This window comes from Microcaecilia unicolor, chromosome 4, assembly GCF_901765095.1.
Source record: "Microcaecilia unicolor chromosome 4, aMicUni1.1, whole genome shotgun sequence".
Lineage (NCBI taxonomy): Eukaryota > Metazoa > Chordata > Amphibia > Gymnophiona > Siphonopidae > Microcaecilia > Microcaecilia unicolor.
The window spans coordinates 101,831,853-101,853,862 of record NC_044034.1 but is presented as its reverse complement, the minus strand read 5'-3'; the positions used below and the strand labels follow the sequence as shown (position 1 = coordinate 101,853,862).

The following is a 22,010-nucleotide window of genomic DNA, read 5'->3' as shown; positions in this document are numbered from 1 at the left end:
TAAAACACATGTGGTCACTTGTTATTTTTTTAAAAGATTTGCTTGCTTTGTCAATTGAGGCCTTTTCTGGCAACTACTGATTTCCAGGTTGTTCTCCATTTCTTTCGCCATTATTGGACTACTGAAATTCCTTATATTAAGGACTGGCTGTAGCATCTATAAAAGCTTTAACCTTTGTTCAAAATGCTGCCATCTGCTTTATAACTGGCTATGTCTGTGACTGCTGCATTGGACAGATATGCCCTTAAGATATAAAAAGGGGTATTTTCGAAAGAAATGTCTAAGTCGGAATTTGGACATTTTACAAAGAAGGCCAAATTTGGAGGTGGGGAGAAGGTCATTTTCGAAAAAAGATGGATGTCCATCTTTCGATTTGAAAATACCAAGGACATCCTGTGATTTGGACATCGTTGTGATTTAGACGTCTTTTTTTTTGGTCCATTTTTGAACAAAAAACGTCCAAATGCAAGACATCCAAAACAGAGGAGGAGTGGCTTAATGGTTAGTGCAGCGGGCTTTGATCCTGGCAAAATGGGTTCAATTCCCACTGCTGCTCCTTGAGACTTTGGACAAGACAAATACAGAAACAGCAGTTTTGGATATGACATCTAAATCTGAATTTGGACGTTTTTTTTGTAAAACATCCAAAATGAGAACAGGAAAAGTCATTTTCTACAAAAGAAAAAGGTCTATCTTTTCCTTTTGAAAGTGCTGTTTGAAAAAATGTTTTGTGATTTGGGGGAGTAATGGGAGCTGATTCCCGAGTCCCTCCAGTGGTCATCTGGGGCACCTCTTGTGTGGAGTAGAGGAGTAGCCTAGTGGTTAGTGCAGCAGACCTTGATCCTGGGGAAGTGGGTTCAATTTCCACTGCAGCTATTCATAATAAAAACAGGTCCAGCTGAAAACTAAGTTTTAGTCTTGGACGCCTTTGTTTTGTTCCATTATTGCTGAAAGACGTCCATGTCTTAGGAACGCTCAACTCCCGCCTTGAACCTTAAGATTTGGACGTCCTTCTGACGGACTTCAGAGAACGACGTCCAAAAACAGGTTTTGATAATACTGATTTGGATGTTTCTGTGAGATAAACGTCCAAATGCTGACTTATGTCACTTTTTGGACGTCTATCTCTTTTAAAAATTAGCCTGATTGTAGCAACTCCACTGTTCAGAGCAGTATCTTATGGATATATTGGTGTCCTATTAATCTTCACATGCACTAAGCTCTGCTGGACAGAACCTTTTGTGTGTTGCTACAATAAAACAGCTTCAAGGTTCACAGTGGTATGCTCTTTCCATTAGAAGTCCCATGTTTTAGAATCCACTGTCTATTAATCTTCATCACAAGACTCGTTTAATGACTTTTAAAAAGGATCTTAAAACATATATATTTTTTTACTACCTTTTGTAAAGTGGCAGAACAAAATGTCTGGGTTATATCTATGCTTTGCTATCATATAATTATAGCTGCTGTAATGTTTGCTGTCAAGTAATAGCAAAAGTACATATGATCTCTAAGGGAGTGATAGGAAGAACAGATGGCATAGATGGGCAGACAGGATAGGCCATATGGTCTTTATCTGCCTACATTTTTCTATGTTTCTATGCATGTTTATAATATTATCGTAATCCAAGAATGTTTGATAAGTTATATTATTTTAAGACACAATTAAATGGCTTCTTTCCTCTCCTCTCTGTATGGTGCTTGTGACAGAGAAGGAGGTTCTCCTATTTATATAGTTTGACATTTGTGTTAAAAAAAGAAAATTCTGGGAAGAAGTAATCATAAATATATATAATCCACTAACAACTAACACAGAATCATCCCCTATATTTTCTTTATTAAGCTTTTCTGAAAATTCTCTTTAGAAAGGATTACATTTGTTATTTGCCAATACCGTCCTTATCTTTACTAGAAAAATAGCCTTAAATAGAAGGGCCCATTGCTACCCTCAGTTAAGGATTTGATATCTGATGCTTTTGAGCTACTACCTAAAGAAAAGATTGCATAATACAGTAGAGATTATTCTGAATAATTCCAAAACATATAGAAACAAGTCTAGAATGGCATGACAACTTAAAAAGAGTAAATTTTATAACTCTATGGTCTGTGTGTCTCTTGTACATACAAGAGGAATGAGGTGTAGGAGTATGATGTTATTTTTCTTTTTAAATTTTATTAGGATTTATTTACCGCCTTTTAAAAGGAATTCACTCAGGGTTCCTTTTACAAAGGAGTGCTGAAAAATGGTTTGTGGTAGCGTAGGCGCGGGTTTTAGGCGTGTGCCAATCCATTTTTTAGTAAGCCTGTAAAAAAGGCCTTTTTTAAAATGTTTGCAGAAAATGGATGTGCGGCAAAATGAAAATTGCCGAACGTCCATTTTGGGTCTGAGACCTTACTGCCAGCCATTGACCTAGCGGTAATGACTTACGCGCAGCAAATGCCACTTGGCGAGCGTCCATTACACGCGCTTGAAAATAAAAAATATTTTCTAGAAATAAAATTACCGCAAGAGCCACGCGGTAGTCGGGCGGTAACTGCATTCTGGCATGCGTTGGGCGCATGTAGAGGCTTACGCAGCTTAGTAAAAGGACGGTTTATTTATTTATTTAGTTGCATTTGTATCCCACATTTTCCCACCTATTTGCGGGCTCAGTGTGGCTTACAATACATTGTAAATAATGGAAATACAGTTTGTTACATTACGATTATGGTTACATTGTGAATAGTTAAGGAAGACAGAGTTATATCGGTCACTTTTGGGGCGTAGAAACTATAGGATATGTCGTTGGGGAATTACTACGGTGGTCGGTTAGTAGCAAGAGAGTGATGGGTAGAGAGTTTTTATCTGTGGGTAGATTGTTGAGTGGGAGAGAGTACGGGGAAGTGGAGTACGTGAGGTAATGTCTTGAGGCATTATTATGATGTATATGGGATTTATATGTTTTAATCCTTGCGGTATGTTTTTTCAAAGAAATAGGTCTTTAATCGTTTGCGGAAGTCTGTCAACTCATAGACCGCTCTCAGGCCGCGTGGCAGTGCGTTCCAAAGTTGCGTGCTCTTGTAGGTGAAGGTTGATGCATGTAGTGCTTTATACTTTATGCCTTTGCATTTTGGGAAGTGGAGGTTGAGGAAGGTTCTGGATGATTTTTTGGCATTTCTGGGTGGCAAGTCTACCAAGTCAGACATATATGCAGGGGCTTCACCGTGAATGATTTTGTGCACTAACGTGCATACTTTAAAGGTGACACGTTCCCTGAGTGGGAGCCAGTGTAGTTTCTCACGTAATGGTGCTGCGCTTTCGTATTTTGGTTTTCCGAAGATGAGTCTGGCTGCTGTATTCTGGGCTGTCTGAAGTTTTCTCTTTATTTGTTCTTTGCAGCCTGCGTATAATGAGTTGCAGTAATCCAGATGGCTTAGTACGAGTGATTGTACTAGGTTGCGGAAGACAGATCTTGGAAAGAATGGTTTTATTCTTTTCAGCTTCCACATGCAGAAGAACATCTTTTTTGTTGTGTTGTTCGCATGAGTCTCAAGTGTAAGGTGGCGGTCGATTGTGACTCCAAGGATTTTTAAATTTTCAGAAATTGGCAAGTTTAGTTTAGGTGTGTTGATGGCGGTAAATTTTGTTGTGTTGTATTGGGAGGTTAGTATGAGGCATTGAGTTTTTTCTGCGTTCAATTTCAGTCGGAATGCATCTGCTCAAGTGTTCATGATATGTAGACTTTGGTTGATTTCGTTGGAGATTTCGTTGATGTTATGTTTAAAAGGAATATATATCGTTACATCATCGGCATATATGTAAGGGTTAAGGTTATGGTTTGATAGAAGTTTTGCTAGTGGGGTCATCAGTAGGTTGAAAATTGTTGGTGAAAGAGGAGATCCTTGCGGTACTCCGCACTCAGGTGTCCATTCAGCAGATGTGGTTGAATTTGATGTGACTTGGTATGAACGTGAGGTTAAGAACCCCTTGAACCAATTTAGGACATTGCCTCCGATGCCGAAATATTCAAGAATGTGTAATAGAATTCCGTGGTCAACCATGTCAAAGGCACTTGACATGTCAAATTGTAGGAGGAGTATATTAGAGCCTGTTGCGATCCGTTGCTTAAATTTGGTCAGTAGGGTAGTTAGTACTGTCTCTGTGCTGTGATTCGAACGGAATCCTGATTGGGCGTCATGCAGTATTGAGAACTTGTCGAGATAACTTGTGAGTTGTTTGGTTACCACTCCTTCTGTTATTTTGGTTATTAGTGGTATGGATGCAACTGGTCTGTAGTTAGTTATTTCACTAGCGTTTTTCTTTGTATCTTTGGGTATTGGGGTGAGCATGAAATTCAGGTGGTTCGTTAAGTCTAGTATGAATTGTTGAGGAGCTGATTTCATGAGGTTGCTTGGGCAGATGTCTAGTTTGCATTGGGATTTGGCGAATCTATTAAGCGTTTTAAGGATGAGGTCTTCTGACAGTGCTTCGAATTCGGTCCAGATCCTGTCTGCTGGGTATGTTCCATCTTCAGGGTCTAGGTAGTTCAGGAATGTGGTGTATTCGGTAGGGCTGGTAGGTATTCTGAGTCGTAGTTGTATGATTTTCTCTTTGAAGTATTTCGCGAGGTCGTCGACCCCTGGTATTTCTTTGTTATTGTTTGTAACAGGTGTAGTATCTAGCAGCTTATTTACAAGGTGGAAGAGTTTGTGCGTGTCTTTGTAATTTGGTCCAATCATAGTTTTATAGTGTAGTCTTTTCGTCTGTTTTATGGTGTATTTGTATTTCCTCCGGAGTGATTTCCATGCATTCAGTGTGGGTTCACCTTTCTTTTTGTTCCAAGCGCGTTCTAGTTTTCTGACTTGCGTTTTGAGTTCTTTCAGCTCTTCGGTGAACCATGGGTTTGATTTTTTCCTGTGGGATGTTCTGGTTTGGATTGGGGCAATTGTGTCTAATATTGTTTTACATATGCTATCCCATTCTTGGAGGAATTGTACGGTGTCTGTGTTTGCTGGCCATTCATTTTGGTAGACCTGTTGCCAGAATGTTGTAGGGTCTATTTTTCCTCTCGTAGTGTATGTTGTTCGTTCGTTTTTGTTGATTGTGTTTCTGTGTGTTTTTCGCCAAAGGAGGGAGACATGTGCTTTATAGTGGTCTGTCAATGGTGTGGGTATCCATCTTGTGTCTTTAAGTAGGATAGTTGAGTCTAGGTCGAATTTGTGTGTGATGATGTCTAGTGTGTGTCCTTTTTCGTGTGTTGGTTGGGTGTTTGGAGCGTGTAAATCCCAGAGTTTCAGGAATTCTTTACATTCTAGTGTGTGTTTTGAAGTGTCGTCTTCAAGATGTAGGTTGATGTCTCCTATAATGAAGATGTTGGAGGCCGAGACACATGTGTTCGAGATGAAGTCCATGAGTTGCGATTGGGAGTCTTTCCATTTTCCTGGTGGTCTGTAGAATAAAATTGTGTTGAGGTGTCCTTGTAGGTTCGGGTGATTGATTCTTATCGAGGCGATTTCGAGTTGTGGTGAGGTGGATTCACCAGTAGTTGTGATGGTGAACTCGGATTTGTAAATTATGGCTATTCCGCCACCTCTTTTTCCATTTCTTGTCCAGTGGGTGATTTTGTAATCTGGTGGGCATGTGTTTTTGATGGCGGGGTCTGTGGGGCCGTGAAACCATGTTTCCGTGATGAATAGAAGGTCTAGTTTTTCTGTGGTAGTCCAGTCTAGTATGTCTACGGAATTGCTTACCGCTGATCTTGCATTGATGTATCCTATTCGGATTGTGCTGTATGGTTCTGTGGGGAGGTTAGATGTGTTTATTTTTATTAATTGTCTGTTTTCTCGGTGGTTGGATTTGTTGTTGTTGGTTTTCTTCTCCTTCTGTTGGTGGTGTTCGTAGATGGAGATGTTGCCTTTTGGTTGGTTATTGTTTTTTTGGTTTGGTGAGTTATTAGTAGGTTGTATATATAGTTGGTGTGTTGTAGTTGGATTGCTGTAGAAGTTAGGGGTGGTCCATGTGTAATGGATTATAGGAATGAGATAGATTATTATCAGTAATTTGTTAGTGTTCATGTTGGGTTTATGTGGACTGTGTTCGGGGGAGTGTGGGTAGTGTTGGTGGTATCAGTAGTAATTGTAGAGGTGTTGGTCGGTGTTAGTGATATTTGTAGCATGTACTGGGAGTTATACAAGCGTGTTATAAGGCTGTAGACAGTTAAAGCGATTAGATGAGGCGTTTAGAGCGTTAGAAGAGAGTTTTTCGGCATGCAGCAATCATCTAAAGTATATATCGCATTTAGTCATTTAAAGAGAGTCCTTCAGACAAGCTATGAAGCATCTTAGCAATAAAGCATTTAGATGAAGCATTTAGAGTGATTATAACATTTAAAAGGAGTCTTTCAGCATGCATAAGCATAGCTTCTGGATAGAGCAGTCATTTAAAGAGAGTCCTTCAAACAAACTATGAATCAAATAGCGATTAGGCTTTTAGATGAAGCATTTAGAGTAATTATAACATTGAGAAGGAAAAAAAAAAAAAAAAGTCTGCCTGCAGAAGCATAACTTCTAGATAGAGCATCAGCTTATTTAAATTAGGTTTTAACAGGAGTTCAGGGCTATAAAAGTAAGGCAAAAGCAGCTATGGAAAATAATCTTGGGTAGATTCAGCAGGTGCTCGGATCCTGGAGGGGTGATGGTGGTTGGTGGTGGTAGCCGTAATGGCGAATAACCTGTTTATTCCTATTTATTGTTTTCATTTCATTTCTACTTGCCTCGAGGTCCCAGATGCCATCCACGCCGTTGCTGAAGGGCCGCCGTCGGAGGTCTAAAAATGCAACCCTTAATCGTCCCGGTTTTAATTCCGTCGTTGGCTTCCTTATCTCATCCTCCTGATGTTTCGCTCCAGCTGGTTGGTGAGCGGTCGAGGGTGTTTGCGGCTCTCGCCTCGATGGTTGGTGCCTCTCTAGTTCTTTCCTTTCTCGTGCGCCCGGGTTCCTTGTGTCCTGGTGTCCCGCGGTGCGCCTGAGTTAGGAGCCGCTGCAGGTCCCGCTCAATTACTGTAGCCCTGCTCGCTCTTGGGTCCCGATGGGTTAGGCGCTGTGGTTTTTAGCCTAAGTGTGAGCTCCGATAGAGCGTCCGATCAGTTCGGTCGGGCCACGAGGTCGCGGGTCTTCTACTCGGCCGGGCCACGAGGCATTCCGCCTCTAGGTTGTTCACTCGGCCAGCCGCCGCTGGATTTCTGCTGGGTCACGGGCTAGATGGGCCGCCCGCTACGATCAGCCGTTGCTCGTCCTCCTGTGTATGGTACCTGTGGGGCTGTCGCGGCCGTAATCCAGTTTTCCCTGCTCTGATCAGTGTTCGTCCTAGTCCGCGGCAGTGTCGGCCTCGGATCGATCACCCGTGCATGGGATCTGAGGGCTGATGTGGTCGCGGTTGCGCCCTCTGCCAATCAGTTTAAAATTATCTCCGGTCCGTTCCGGACCAGTAGGGGGGTCACCCAGATGAATTATGTGGGCTTAATCCCTCGAGGTCTTAGGAGCTTGTTTCTGGGCATCCTACCTGTCGGTCATCTTTGCTATACAGCAAGAACAACTTGAACATAAGCTACAGACAATTACAGCAGTAAAAATATTCAAATAAGAGTACGAAGTATGGCATAGTGTGTTATGTTACATTACATTATCTTAGCTAGGGTAGGGGTGGATAAACATGACCTACTACAGTATGTGCAATTGGTGTCATTCCTTGTGTGTGTGTGACTAGCAAGTTAGTTACTTCTAAGTCCTGGTTGAAGAGCCAAGTTTTCACCTCCTTTAAAAAGGGTTCCAGGGGTGATCCGGGAAATTACAGACTAGTCAGTGCCGGGCAAAATAGTGGAAACTATTATAAAGAATAAAATTACAGAACATATAGACAAACATAGTTTAATGGGACAGAGTCAGCATGGGTTCAGCCAAGGGAAGTCTTGCCTCACCAATCTGCTTCATTTCCTTGAAGGCATGAATAAACATGTGTAGAAGGTGAGCCTGTTGATGTAGTGCATCTAAATTTTCAGAAAGCTTTTGATAAAGTTCCTCATGAGAGACTCCAGAAAAAATTGAAGAGTCATGGGATAGGAGGCAAGGTTCTGGTGTGGATTTAGGAATTGGTTATTAGACAGAAAACAGAAGGAAGGATTAAATGGTCATTTCTCTCAATGGAGGAGGCTGAACAGTGGAGTGCCACAATGAACAGTACTGGGACCAGTGCTATTTAACATATTTATAAATGATAAGGAAATCAGAATGACGAGTGAAGTGATTAAACTTGCAGATGACACAAAACTATTCAAGGTTGTTAAAATACATATGGACTGTGAAATATTGCAGGAGGACCTTAGGAAATTAGAAGACTGGGCATCCAAATGGCAGAAGAAATTTAATGTGGACAAATGCAAGGTGATGCACAATGGAAAGAATAATCCGAATCATAGTTACCTGATGCTAGGGAACACCTTGGGGGTCAGCACTCAAGAAAAAGATCTAAGTGTCATTGTAGATAATATGCTGAAATCTTCTTGTCAGTGTGCGGCGGCAGCTGTGGCGGTCAAAAAAGTAAACAGGATAGAATTATTAGGAAAGGGATGATGAATAAGTCTGAAAATACTATAACGCCTCTGTATCACTCCATGGTGCAACCACACCTTGTGTATTACGTTCAGTTCTGGTCCCCCTATCTTAAAAATATTAGCAGAATTCAAAAAGGTTCAAAGAAGAGCGACCAAAATGATAAAGAGGCTGGAACTCCTCTCGTATGAGAAAAGGCTAAAGAGGTTAGGGCTCTTCAGCTTGGAAAAGAGAAGGATGAGGGGAGATATGACTGAAGTCTACAAAACCATGAGTAGTGTAGAACAAGTAGAAGTACATCAATTTTTTACTCATTCCCAAAGTACAAAGACTAGGGGACACTCAAGGAAGTTACATGGAAATACTTTTAAAACAAATAGGAAGAAATATTTTTTCACTTGATGAATATTTAAGTTCTGGAACTCTTTGCCGGAGGATGTGGTAACAGCGGTTAGCGTATCTGGGTTTTAAAAAGGTTTGGACAAGTTCCTGGAGAAAAAGTCCATAGTCTGCTATCGAGACAGACATGGGGAAGCAACTGCTTGCCCTGTGATTTGCAGCACGGAATGCTGCCACAATTTGGGTTTCTGCCAGATACTTGTGACCTAGCTTTGCCACTGTTGGAAACAGGATATTGGGCTAGATGGACCATTGGTCTGACCCAGTACGGCTACTCTTATGTTCTTATGCTTCCTGAAGTAGAGATAGTCTTGTGTAAAGCAAAATGCATTCCAGAGTGTGGGGGCTACTCCGAAGAAGGCTCGCTTGCGGGAATCCCATCGTGTGATGCCCTTTGGAGAGGGTATTCCCTTTGTAGAAAAATTAAATAATCTAAAAGCAAAGGAACCTGATAAACCCAAGCTACAAAGAACATTTTATAGATTAGAAATAAGAATATGACTCTGTTTGGCCCCTAGGTGGTACTAAGGCTCTTCTAATGGTGACAATGAAAACAGCATCAGATAAGTAACAAATAACAACACAAGAATGCTACTAGAAGGCTGTTTTATTCTCATGACATTTGTGAAGGGCATTTGCTGATATCTTCAGCAACAAGTACATGTCACAAGTTACACAAGTGACTTTAAATGCAGAACATCTTGTAGAACTGTTTGTGGGGGAGAAAGGAAAGGTGGTGACAGTTGTGGAGGGGCTGCTAGAAGTTTCAAACTAGATGGAAGACAGAGGATTGCACAATGGTTGCTAATTACAAAGTGGCTGTCAGTGCAATGACATCTATTGAAATTTGCTTTACCTAGAATAGATCCTTTTATGAACAGACTGGTTTACCTTACAAAGGATCGAATGTGCTCATTCTACCAAACTGAACTCAGAGGAGGGGAAAGTTAAGTGACTGTGATGAAAAACTGGAACAATCAGAGATTTCAACTATTTGGTGTTCTAATATCATTTGACAAAAAAAAAAAAAAAAAAAAAGGAATAACACTATTTATTGAAAAACAGCTTTATTCCCAGATATTCAAGGCCAGGCCATCTCCGAGCCCAGAAGGAATATCCGGGCATATGTAGCAGTAAATATTCAACACTTAACCGGCAATGATGAACCGTATAAAGATAAAACTGTGTTTTATGTGGTCCTATTTATGTAGCTATCTTAGCCAGTAAAAGGCTGGGATTTCAGCACTCAACTGGCTAAGTGTGGACTCAGCCCCAGGAATGCCCACAAAGTAGCCAGTTTTGGCTTATGCGCTATCCAGGCATTTTCAGCTGCACTATCCAGTTAAGTGTGGCTAAATATGTCCTGTTAGCCCCAGACAAGCAATTTAAACAGCCAAGAGCTGTTTCTGGCTGTGCAAAGGAGTAGCCTAGTGGTTAGTGCAGAGGACTTTGATCCTGGGGAACTGAGTTCAATTCCCACTGCAGCTCCTTGTGACTCTGAGCAAGTCACTTATTATTATTATTATTACATTTGTATCCCACATTATCCCACCTTTTTGCAGGCTCAATGTGGCTTACATTTCATCGTGGATATTGGAAATAGAAAAGAATGTACATTTAGATTTACAGCAAGTTTTGGGTACAAGATGGTGAAATACATAATATTGGGAATAGAAAAGAGTATACATTGTTTTAGCAGAAGTTTTGGTTACATGATGGTGAAATACTTGATAGTGTTAGAGTCAAAGGCATTAGGTACAAGAAGGTATGGGAGCAAAAGACATAAAGAACATTCATGGCTATCTAGAAGAAGGTGGAGTTACGCATGTTGTTCTTTATGATATATTTTGTCGAAGAGATAAGTCTTCAGGAATTTGCGGAAAGTGGTCACTTCGTAGACCGATTTCAGGTTACGTGGCAGTGAGTTCCAGAGCTGTGTACTTGTGTAGGAAAAGGTTGATGCATGCATCGATCTGTATTTCAAGCCTTTGCATTTAGGAGGATGAAGATTGAGGAATGTGCGGGAGGATTTTTTTGCATTTCTGGGTGGTAGTTCTATTAGATCCGACATATATGCTGGGGCATCACCATGGATGATTTTATGGACCAAGGTACAGAGTTTGAACGTGATATGTTCTTTGAGTGGGAGCCAGTGTAGTTTTTCGCAGAGGGGTGTTGCGCTTTCGTATTTTGGTTTGCCGAATATAAGTCTGGCTGCCATGTTCTGGGCTGTCTGGAGGTTTTTGAGTATTTGCTCTTTACAACCGGCGTAGAGTGAGTTACAATAGTCCAGATGACTAAGTACCAGTGATTGTACCAGGTATCGGAAGACATTCCTTGGGAAAAATGGTCTGACTCGTTTTAGTTTCCACATTGAATGGAACATTTTTTTAGTTATGTTTTTTGCATGGTTCTCAAGTGTTAAATGTCGGTCAATGGTGACTCCAAGGATTTTTAGGGTGTCTGAGACTGGTAGACTTAGATTGGGTGTGTTGATGGTGGTGAATTTCTTCTTGTTTTATTGCGAGGTGAGTACTAGGCATTGGGTTTTTTCGGCATTTAGTTTCAGTCGAAATGCATCTGCCCAGGAGTTCATTTCCCCACCCATCGCCAAACATAGTGCTCCCTAAGTTTATCGTTTATTTATCTACTATACCGTTTCTAATTGCATTCACAAAACAGAACGGTTTACATCTTAAAAATAACATATTATATTAAAAAAACATATAAGAAATCCATTAATTTGATAGAAAAGCACAGCAAACTAAAACATCCACTCTAAAAGATATAACAACAATGGGCAATCATTCAAAACAAGCTGTATAAACAAGCATATTATTTGTTACTGAATATTCAATTCTGTCTGTTTTTCCCCTTTCATCCCAGATTATTATCGAACGTTCTGCTGTTTGTCTTCCTGAGGGGCTGATACAGAGAAGTGCACTAGGTTTTATGTGCTGGTAGCTCAGCTTTAGCACACAATATCGTGGCCACCCTATGCAAAATCAGGTTTTGCGCATGAGTTAAACATGGCAATTAGGTTTTTGGCTACGCAGTGCAGATACAGGGAAGAACACAGAGGACCAAAGGTCTGAGCACAATGCCAGGGCTTTAGTGGGGTGACATTAATCTGTGTACCACAATTTGTATCCGCACCTGATTTGCATGCGTATAAATCTGTGCATACACTGGAATGCTATTCTGCACATAAATTAAGGCTACCAACTGGATCCAGATTTGCGGGACAGGGTTGATCCAATCCTGAGTTCTTGCAGAGACTTGTGCTTCTGTTTTCCTCATTGCATTCCCGAAGAAAAGGAAGACTACAAGTCCCAGTATGCACTGGGGTAAACCCAGGACTGGATTAACCCTGTCCTGTGAATCTGGATCCAGTTGACAGCCTTTATATAAATAACAGTATTGCAAAAATGTTACACACAGAACAGCATTCTAACACATGTGCTCATATGTGCACGTGCCACTCTGGTGCCAATTTGTGCATAAGGCACTGCTTCCACTAGCACAGATCCATGTGTGCACATGTCCAGTGCACTCTCCTATGTTAGCACACAGTTTGTTGTGCAGGGCCAATTTTCATATTATTTGGTTATTGCATTGAGCAGCAAAACTTTGGCATTAGGAAGTTGTGCGCTAAGCGTTGGTATGCGGTTCTAATGCAAGGTTTCTGCATCAGCCCCCTCAAGTTTTCTCACTCCTTTTGAAAACACATCACCCTTGACCCTTGAAAGAAAACACTTCCGATTAAATGCAACCTAAAATCTACTGATATATTCTGGCAACATCATCTGATGAGGGAAGCATAACATTTGCAAAAGCCAGTCATATGTATTTACATAGTCCAACAAAAAAATACTAGCAACAATTTATTTTTTGACCTCCAGGAGTGGAAGAGTAGTCTAGTGGGGGACTGGGTTCGATTCCCGCTGCAGCTCCTTCTGACTCTGGGCAAGTCACTTAACCTTCCATTGCACCAGGTACAAAATAAATACCTATATATAGTATGTAAACCGCTTTGCTTGTAACAACAGAAAGGCAGTATATCAAGTCCCATTCCCTTTCCCCCCTTCCCTTTACTTCAAAGTGTTCTAATACAGCTACCACACTACTTTAATTGAGGATGATATTGAAATGAAAATGTGAAAAGGCAGCCAACTAAACTGATTTCAGAATTAGATGCACTGTATCATAAGAACAGCTTTATCAGGGATCATGTTCCCTAGAACCACTGTGAGAGTAGTGATCTCACTGTCAGCGGCTGCACCTGGAATTTTCAAGGAACTTAATCTCTTTTGGAGCGGAGCAAGGGAGTGTTAACTCCTGCAAGTTGGTCAAGTAATGCAATATCTAAATCTAATAAAACGGTATCACATTATCTTATTTTGTCATTTGCTAGCCTTTATTTCCATGCATTTAATGGACAAACAGCAACCACATTACTTTCCCTTATCTATGAGGAGAATGAAGACAGAAAACGAGAAGGTCAATATAGATTAGAAAAGATGAGATTGGACGCTAATGTGAATCATAGATTTAATATTACTGTTATTAAATTTGTGATAGACTGGGAATATGCCAAGAATGGAAGCCCAGAAGAACAAGTTGGTAGGCTTCTTCTTGAACAAAAAGGAGAAAATAAATATTTGCTAATAGAGGGTATACATAACTGGGTCAATATTCAATGGCAGCAACTGCATTTTTCAAAACGCTGGTTGACAGTGTTTAAAAGTACATATATTCAGTGTTATTATAAGGACAGATTGTAGCACTGGACATGTGGGCACCGCTGTCAGCTATATCTACAGTGGTGATATTCAGCCGCAATCCCCGGGATTCTATATATCGCGCCTTCATTTCTGCACGGAAATCGAAGTGTATTCTATAATGGTGAGCGCAAAGTAATTAGTAAACTAGCCAATCTGTGCTGTCAACTGGATGTTATTGACATTAAGATTTACGCGCACAACTCACTAAGCGTATTCTGTAATGTGATGCGCTTTAATTCTAAGTCGCATAGCTGAAAAGGAGGCATGGCCATGGGTGGGGCATGAGCATTTCTAAAGTCTATGCGCTTTGTTATAGAATACACCCCCCGCTGCACCTCATTTAGGCATCGGGATTTACGCCAAGTAAAACATGGTGTAAATGGCAGTGACTAAATTTAGTTGCACGGAGAAGCGCTTGGAGTATCCTATATACTGCGCGGAAAGCTAAGTCTATTCTATAAAATATAGGCACGCTTTAGAAAATATGCCTAGGTGCAGAATTTTCAGGTGCCATAACCAGGGATGGAAGAGGGGGAGGCATGGGAGAGTGAGAGAAGTGCAGGTCTGAGAACGGAAGAAGAAAAACTGTACTGGGGGGTGGGGGGGAGTCCGAATTCTCAGGCAGTCAGCAGGCAATTTGAAAAAGTCTGGATTCTCGGGTGGTCTGTATTTCTGGACTTCTACTGTACAATGTTACGGTGGATCAAATTGGGGGAAGGGTTGAGCTATGTAGCAATTCAATAACATAGGCACTAACATTTACATGCCCCTTATCCCCCTAATTCTGTAAAAGTCAACAAAAATTGAGTGTGCAAATTTGGGCATGCACCAATTTTGCATGTGTAATTTAACTGAATAACAAGCTAATTAACACCAATAATTAGCCCTTTAACAAGCAATAATTGCCACTAATTAGATTTGTTGTATCCCTGTCTAAACTTTACACGCAATCTAAAAAAGGGGGTGCAGAAATGGGAGGATCATGGGCCTGGAACTCGGAGGGAGGATGGTGGGGAGGGAGGATGGTGGGGGGGGGGGCGATTCTCTACTCACCTCCAACGTTCTGTGGCTGGCTGGTGCTGGCTTCCCTTCCCTTTCACTGATCCGCCCTCTGACGTCATCGCCAGGGCAGACCAATGGGAAGTGTGTTACGAACCCAGGCATCCAGACGTAGAACGGTGGAGGTGCAAATTATTATATAGGATATTCCTGTGAAGTGCAAATAAATTTTGAGAAAGGGAAAAAGCCTCTGCACCCCAACCACCCAATATATGCTTTTTTAGGGTATGGAGGAAATAACATGAGTCAAACTTTCTTCATCGGCATAAAAAGCCCTTATCTCTTTTTTAATCTTGCTAAAAATGGTAGACACAGACATGCAGGATCCCAGGTGTATTGAAGACACGTTGTGCTCAATGTCACTGTCATGTACACCTTGAGACAGCCCATGGTAGCGAAACTCTGGCCATAGTCAATGTGGCTGACTTTTTCTGCACATCTGTGTCTACCACCAACTTAGAAGTTTAAAGCTAACTATTTATTTTCACTTCTGTTTATGGATCCATGAGAAATATGATCTTCCTGTGAAGTTTTTAGCAAGATTAAAAAAGAGATAAGGATTTTTTATGCCGATGAAGAAAATTTGACCCATGTTATTTGCACTTCACAAGAATATAGTACTATATTAAGTAAACTTGCAGTTTGTACAAGAGAGCTTCCTTTGTTTTTGAGCTAATCTTTTGATAACATACCGTTAAATATAAACTGCTTAGAATTTGTCAGTAAAGCAGGTCATAAATGCCAAATTAAATTAAATAAGGTTAGCACAAGATGGGGACTTGGTTGGATTCAGCATTGTTTATGTGGTTTGTGCAGCAACAGCAAAAGAGCATTCCAATCTCAGGGAACGTTAGAACTTAACAGCGAATCCAGCCAATTCAAAGCAAGCGATTGTTAATTATGGATATGGCAGCGAACGTATGGGATATCTCAAACAGTGAATGCAGGCAAAAAAACATCTTCAGATGAGCAAGCTACTTGATTCTACCCACAGAAACTGAAAGAAATTATTGAGGCTGGAAGTTGTGCAGAAGAACAGGTCTACAATGCTGATGAGAGCGGAATATTCTATAAAATGTTGCCAGATAAAACACTAGCATTGAAGAAGGATGACTGCAAAAAAGAAGGCTTTAACCAAACCAAATATAAACTAAGGGGCCCTTCTACAAAGGTGCTTAAGGGCCTACGCACGCATCAAATCAGCTGGTTAGAGAAATAAAGAAGCCGGTACTAAGGACATATAGAAAAAATACGCACTGAACACACCTAAAGTCGGGTGGTCTCCCGAAGAAACATTTAGTGAAATGGAGGCTCTCTGTTGAGACAACCACCAAACAGCCATCAGAGCTAAGACAAGTGTTCTCTTATCGCTATTTAATCTACAATAGATGTCCGTCCAGTTTAAAGCTCTAGTGCGATCTAGAACTCTATAATACAAAATAAATAAAGTATGAAAAAGAAAAAAGAAAAGAAAAAGAAAGAATTGGGGGGGGGGGGGGGGGGTTCTGACCTGTGACCGGCTATTTCATGGTCAAAATCCAAGACAAATAGCCAAACATCTGAGGTCTTTTCCTCTCTTAACTACTTAACTTAAAGAAGTAACTAAGATATAGCTTGCAACTGTATATATTTCAAATTATACATATGAAAGGACATGACAGATAATTTCATAGTAATAAGAGCATAATTTAGACACATACTTTCTTTTCCACTGGTGGACACTCATACACTTCTTTCTTTACCTTTGCATGCTGTCATCCATGTGTTTGAACAGCTTTTGGGGGGGGAGAAGTAGGGACAGCTGAAAGCAATAGCGGCGGAGAAGCTAGTGAATGAAAATGTGAGTGCTAGTGATGATGACTGTTAATGATTCGAGGGAGGGAGAAACAGACTGAAGCTGTACCACTGGCAGCTTTGGGTCCACAGTGGTGATGGGTACCCCCACCTTGGACATAGGCACATCTACTGTCTGCTGCCGTCACTGCAATAGAGCTTGCCATTCACTGAATGCCCTTTCTGAAAAATAAGTGGACCATAAAGGGCACATATCTGAGACCAAAGGAGCATGAGATCTATTGCTCCTTATGAAATCCAGAAGGAAGCTCTCTTTGACTTAATGCAAATATTAAGACAAGTACTAACAGCACATTTGAGATTGTGATCATACCCCACACATATTGGCATAGAATTAGATTTATTCATGTCATAAGCAAATAAACCCATCTGCACACCTACCCCAGAAGAGTAACCAAGGCAGAAAAACTAATAAGGCAGATTTATAGGAGCAGGTCCTTCCTCAGTCATGTTCCATATCATCACAAAAATAAAAGGCAGTCTGTTTACACTGGCAGGGAAGTGCCCTGGAGAAATGGGAGGCCTAAAATGCACAATGTATTATATAAAGCTGTGTGAAAGGAGCATGGTGAGGGACTTCAAGTACTTGAGTGGAGGAGGCTTGGAATGTACCATTGAGATGATAGAAGTAGAAAAAGAGAATGCACATGGCAAAGAGTTAAAAGCAGTAGGGCCAAGGAGTAATAAGAACTAGGGCTATGGTGGTTGTGCAGGAGAATACTATGTGTTTACAGGCCATGACCTCTGCCACCTTCCCATTAATTTTGCTACTGTTGGCATAAGGTCTAGTCTTCAGTTTCTTGTGGTTGGGGAAATGATAATCAATAAGGAATGAGGGATAGGCAGTGCTATTTGCAATCTTCATCGTATGGGAGTACGACCGCCAGAGTAACAGTACATATAGGTAATGCTCTTTGCGGGTAATAAAAGTCTAGCAGCTGATGACTGTACTCATTGTCTACATGCAAAAACTGTAACTTTAGATTGCTGGAAAAAGAATATTGTGAGCTTGATGACTGCCTGTATATTCTATATATAATGCATTACCTATATTTAATGGGCAACTTCATCATTCTGACTTCTAATACAAGGAAGACTGAAGGTATCACTTCCAAAGAACGAAAGGCTGTAGAATGGTAAATACCTGCAAGGGTCTCCCGTCTTCTTGACCTATCATGTTTTTCCACTCCAGCAAAGAGCGCTGCAAGTTGTCAAACCCTGTCTCCCAAAGCCTGACACTGCCTCCTGCATCAACGGTAACAACACAACCATCCTTCAGTGGCGCCAGCAACATATCTGTGTTTGAAACCTTCGCCATCCATGATGTATATGGGGACTGATATGCTGGTCTGGAGAAATAACAAAATACATACATTAATAAAGATGTATAACACTTAAGAAGAAAGACAGTGGCAGATGATAATATTTACCTTGTATCTAGCCTCTGTTTTTTAAAATACATTTATCTAGATTCTAATATGAATTTTGAGGCCCAGGTAAATCAGGAGGTCAAAATAGCTTCCTCCTACTTTCTGAGAAGTTCTGAGAGAAGAGGACATTTCTCTGGTAAGTGAACACTATTTTGCTTTGTGCTTTGGGAACTTAAAGATTGGGGTTTAAAGGAGGAATTGTAGTTTAGTGATAGGCAAAATAAAAATATAAAAAGCAAATTTTATCAACTAATCTCCATAGTTTTTTCCACTTAGTTTAAAAAACTTTGTACCACAGCATTAACAGATAGAATCTAGCAGGCACTGCAGGATATAGTTTAGTCTATATGCGAATGCCAGGAGCCTAAGAAATAAGATGGGAGAGTTAGAATATATTGCACTAAATGAAAAATTAGATATAATAGATATCTCTGAGACCTGGTGGAAGGAGGATAACCAGTGGGACACTGTCATACCGGGGTACAAATTATATCGTAGTGATGGGGTGGATCGAATTGGTTGAGGGGTAGCATTGTATATTAACAAGAGCCTTGAATCAAATAGATTGAAAATTCTGCAGAAACAAAACATTTCTTGGAATCACTGTGGATTGAAATTCCATGTGTAAAGGGGAAAAGGATAGTGATAGGAGTGTACTACCTTGCGCCTGGCCAGGATGAACAGATGGATGCAGAAATGTTAAAGGAAATAAGGGACGCAAACAAACTGGGCAACACAATAATAATGGGTGATTTCAATTACCCCGATATTGACTGGGTAAATGTAACATTGGGGCATGCTAGGGAGGTAAAATTCCTTGATGAAATCAAGGACAGCTTTATGGAGCAACTGGTACAGGAGCCGACGAGAGAAGGAAAAATTCTAGACCTAGTCCTTAGTAGAGTCCATGATCTGGTGTGGGAGGTAATGGTGCTGGGGCCACTTGATAACAGTGATCATAATATGATCAGATTTGATATTAGCGTTTAACTTTAAAAAAGGAGACTATGATAAAATGAGAAAAACGGTGAAAAAAAAAAAACTTAGAGCTGAGCGGCTGCGAGGGTCAAAAATTTACATTAGGTGTGGATGCTGTTCAAAAACACCATCCTGGAAGCCCAGGCCAAATATATTCTGCGTATTAAAAAAGGAGGATAGAAGACCAAACGACAGCCGGTGTGGTTAAAAAGTGAGGTGAAGGAAGCTATTAAGAGCTAAAAGAAAATCCTTCAGAAAATGGAAGAAGGAACCGACTGAAAATAATAAGAAACAGCATAAGGAATGTCAAGTCAAATGCAAAGTGCTGATAAGGAAGGCTAAGAGGGACTTCGAAAAAAAGATTGCGTTGGAGGCAAAAACACATAGAAAATTGTTTTTTTTAGGTATATTAAAAGCAGGAAGCCAGCAAAAGAATCGGTTGGACTGCTAGATGACCGAGGAGTAAAAGGGGGCGATCAGGGAAGACAAAGCCGTAGCGGAGAGATTAAATGAATTCTTTGCTTCGGTCTTCACTGAGGAAGATTTGGTGGGATACCGGTGCCGGAAATGGTATTTGAAGCTGACAAGTCAGAGAAACTTAATGAATTCTCTGTAAACCTGGAGGATGTAATGGGGCAGTTCTACAAACTAAAGAGTAGCAAATCTCCTGGACCGGATGGTATTCATCCCAGAGTACTGATAGAACTGAAAAATGAGCTTGCGGAACTATTGTTAGAAATATGTAATTTATCTTTAAAATCGAGTGTGGTACCGGAAGATTGGAGGGTGGCCAATGTAACATTGATTTTTAAAAAAGGTTCCAGAGGAGATCCGGGAAATTACAGACCGGTGAGTCTGACATTGGTGCCGGGTAAAATGGTAGAGGCTATTATTAAGAACAAAATTACAGAGCATATTCAAAAGCATGGATTAATGAGACAAAGTCAACATGGATTTAGTGAAGTGAAATCTTGCCTCACCAATCTACTACATTTCTTTGAAGGGGTGAACAAACATGTGGATAAAGGGGAGCCAGTTGATATTGTGTATCTGGATTTTCAGAAGGCGTTTGACAAAGTACCTCATGAAAGACTCCAGAGGAAATTGGAGAGTCATGGGATAGGAGGTAGTGTTCTATTATGGATTAAAAACTGGTTAAAGATAGAAAACAGAGAGTAGGGTTAAATGGTCAGTATTCTCAATGGAGAAGGATAGTTAGTGGGGTTCCCCAGGGCTCTGTGCTGGGACCGCTGCTTTTTAACATATTTATAAATGACCTAGAGATGGGAGTAACTAGTGAGGTAATTAAATTTGCTGATGACACAAAGTTATTCAAAGTTGTTAAATCATGGGAGGATTGTGAAAAATTACAAGAGGACCTTACGAGACTGGGCGTCTAAATGGCAGATGTTGTTTAATGTAAGCAAGTGCAAAGTGATGCATGTGGGAAAGAGGAACCTGAATTATAGCTACGTCATGCAAGGTTCCACGTTAGGAGTCACCGACCAAGAAAGGGATCTAGGCGTTGTCGTTGATGATACGTTGAAACCCTCTGCTCAGTGTGCTGCTGCGGCTAAGAAAGCAAATAGAATGTTAGGTATTATTAGGAAAGGCATGGAAAAGAAAAATGAGGATGCTATAATGCCTTTGTATCACTCCATGGTGCGACCGCACCTTGAATATTGTGTTCAATTCTGGTTGCCACATCTCAAAAAAGATATAGAGGCGTATTTTCAAAGCACTTAGACTTACAAAGTTCCATAATAACCTATGGAACTTTGTAAGTCCAAGAGCTTTGAAAATGAGCCCCATAGTGGAATAAGAAAAGGTGCAGAGAAGGGCGACGAAAATGATAAAGGGGATGGGACGACTTCCCTATGAGGAAAGGCTAAAGCAGCTAGGGCTCTTCAGCTTGGAGAAAAGGCGGCTGAGGGGAGATATGATAGAGGTCTATAAAATAATGAGTGGAGTTGAATGGGTAGATGTGAAGCGTCTGTTTACGCTTTCCAAAAATACAAGGACTAGGGGGGCATGCGATGAAGCTACAATGTAGTAAATTTAAAACGAATCGGAGAACATTTTTCTTCACTCAACATGTAATTAAACTCTGGAATTCATTGCCAGAGAATGTGGTAAAGGCGGTTAGCTTAACGGAGTTTTAAAAAGGTTTGGACGGCTTCCTAAAAGAAAATTCCATAAACCATTATTGAAATGGACTTGGGGAAAATCCACTGCTTATTTCTTGGATAAGCGGCATAAAATGTACTGTACTGTTTTGGGATCCTGCCAGGTATTTGTAACCTGGATTGGCAACTGTTGGAAACAGGATGCTGGGTTTGATGGTCCTTCGGTCTGTCCCAGTATGGCAATATTTATGTAACGTGGAGGGGCATAATCGAACGGAAACGCCTATCTCCATTTGTGTTTATCTCCGAGAACGGGTCCGTGAAGGGGCGGGCCGAACCGTATTTTAGAAAAAATGGACGTTTTTGAGCTGGGCATTTGTTTTTTTTAGCGATAATGGAAACTAAAAACGCCCAGCTCAAAAACGTCCTAATCCGAGCCATTTGGTCGTGGGAGGGGCCACGATTCGTAGTACACTCGCCCCCATGACATGCCAGGACACCAACTGGGCACCCTAGAGGTCAGTGCAGTGGACTTCAGACAACGCTCCCACATGCATAGCTCCCTTACCACGGGTGCTGAGCACCCAACCCCCCTCCCCCAAAACCCACTACCCACAAATGTACAACACTACCATAGCTCTTAGGGGTGAAGGGGGCACCTACATGTGGGTACAATGGGTTTTGCAGGCCTCCCATTTACCAGCACAAGTGTTACAGGTAGGGGGGGATGGGCCTGGGTCCGCCTGGCTGAAGTGCACTGTGGTACCCACTAAAAGTGCTCCAGGGACCCGCATA

The 22,010-nt window shown here is 41.0% G+C and overlaps 1 protein-coding gene across 1 annotated transcript in view; it reads right to left on the bottom strand.

The window, feature by feature from the left end:
- Positions 1-22,010, bottom strand: part of VWA8 (von Willebrand factor A domain containing 8) — a 483,817-nt gene that overhangs the window by 97,316 nt on the left and 364,491 nt on the right. The window contains exon 37 of the mRNA XM_030200545.1: positions 17,826-18,030. Within this exon, the coding sequence (XP_030056405.1) occupies positions 17,826-18,030 (205 nt within the window). The remainder of the gene's footprint in view (positions 1-17,825; positions 18,031-22,010) is intronic.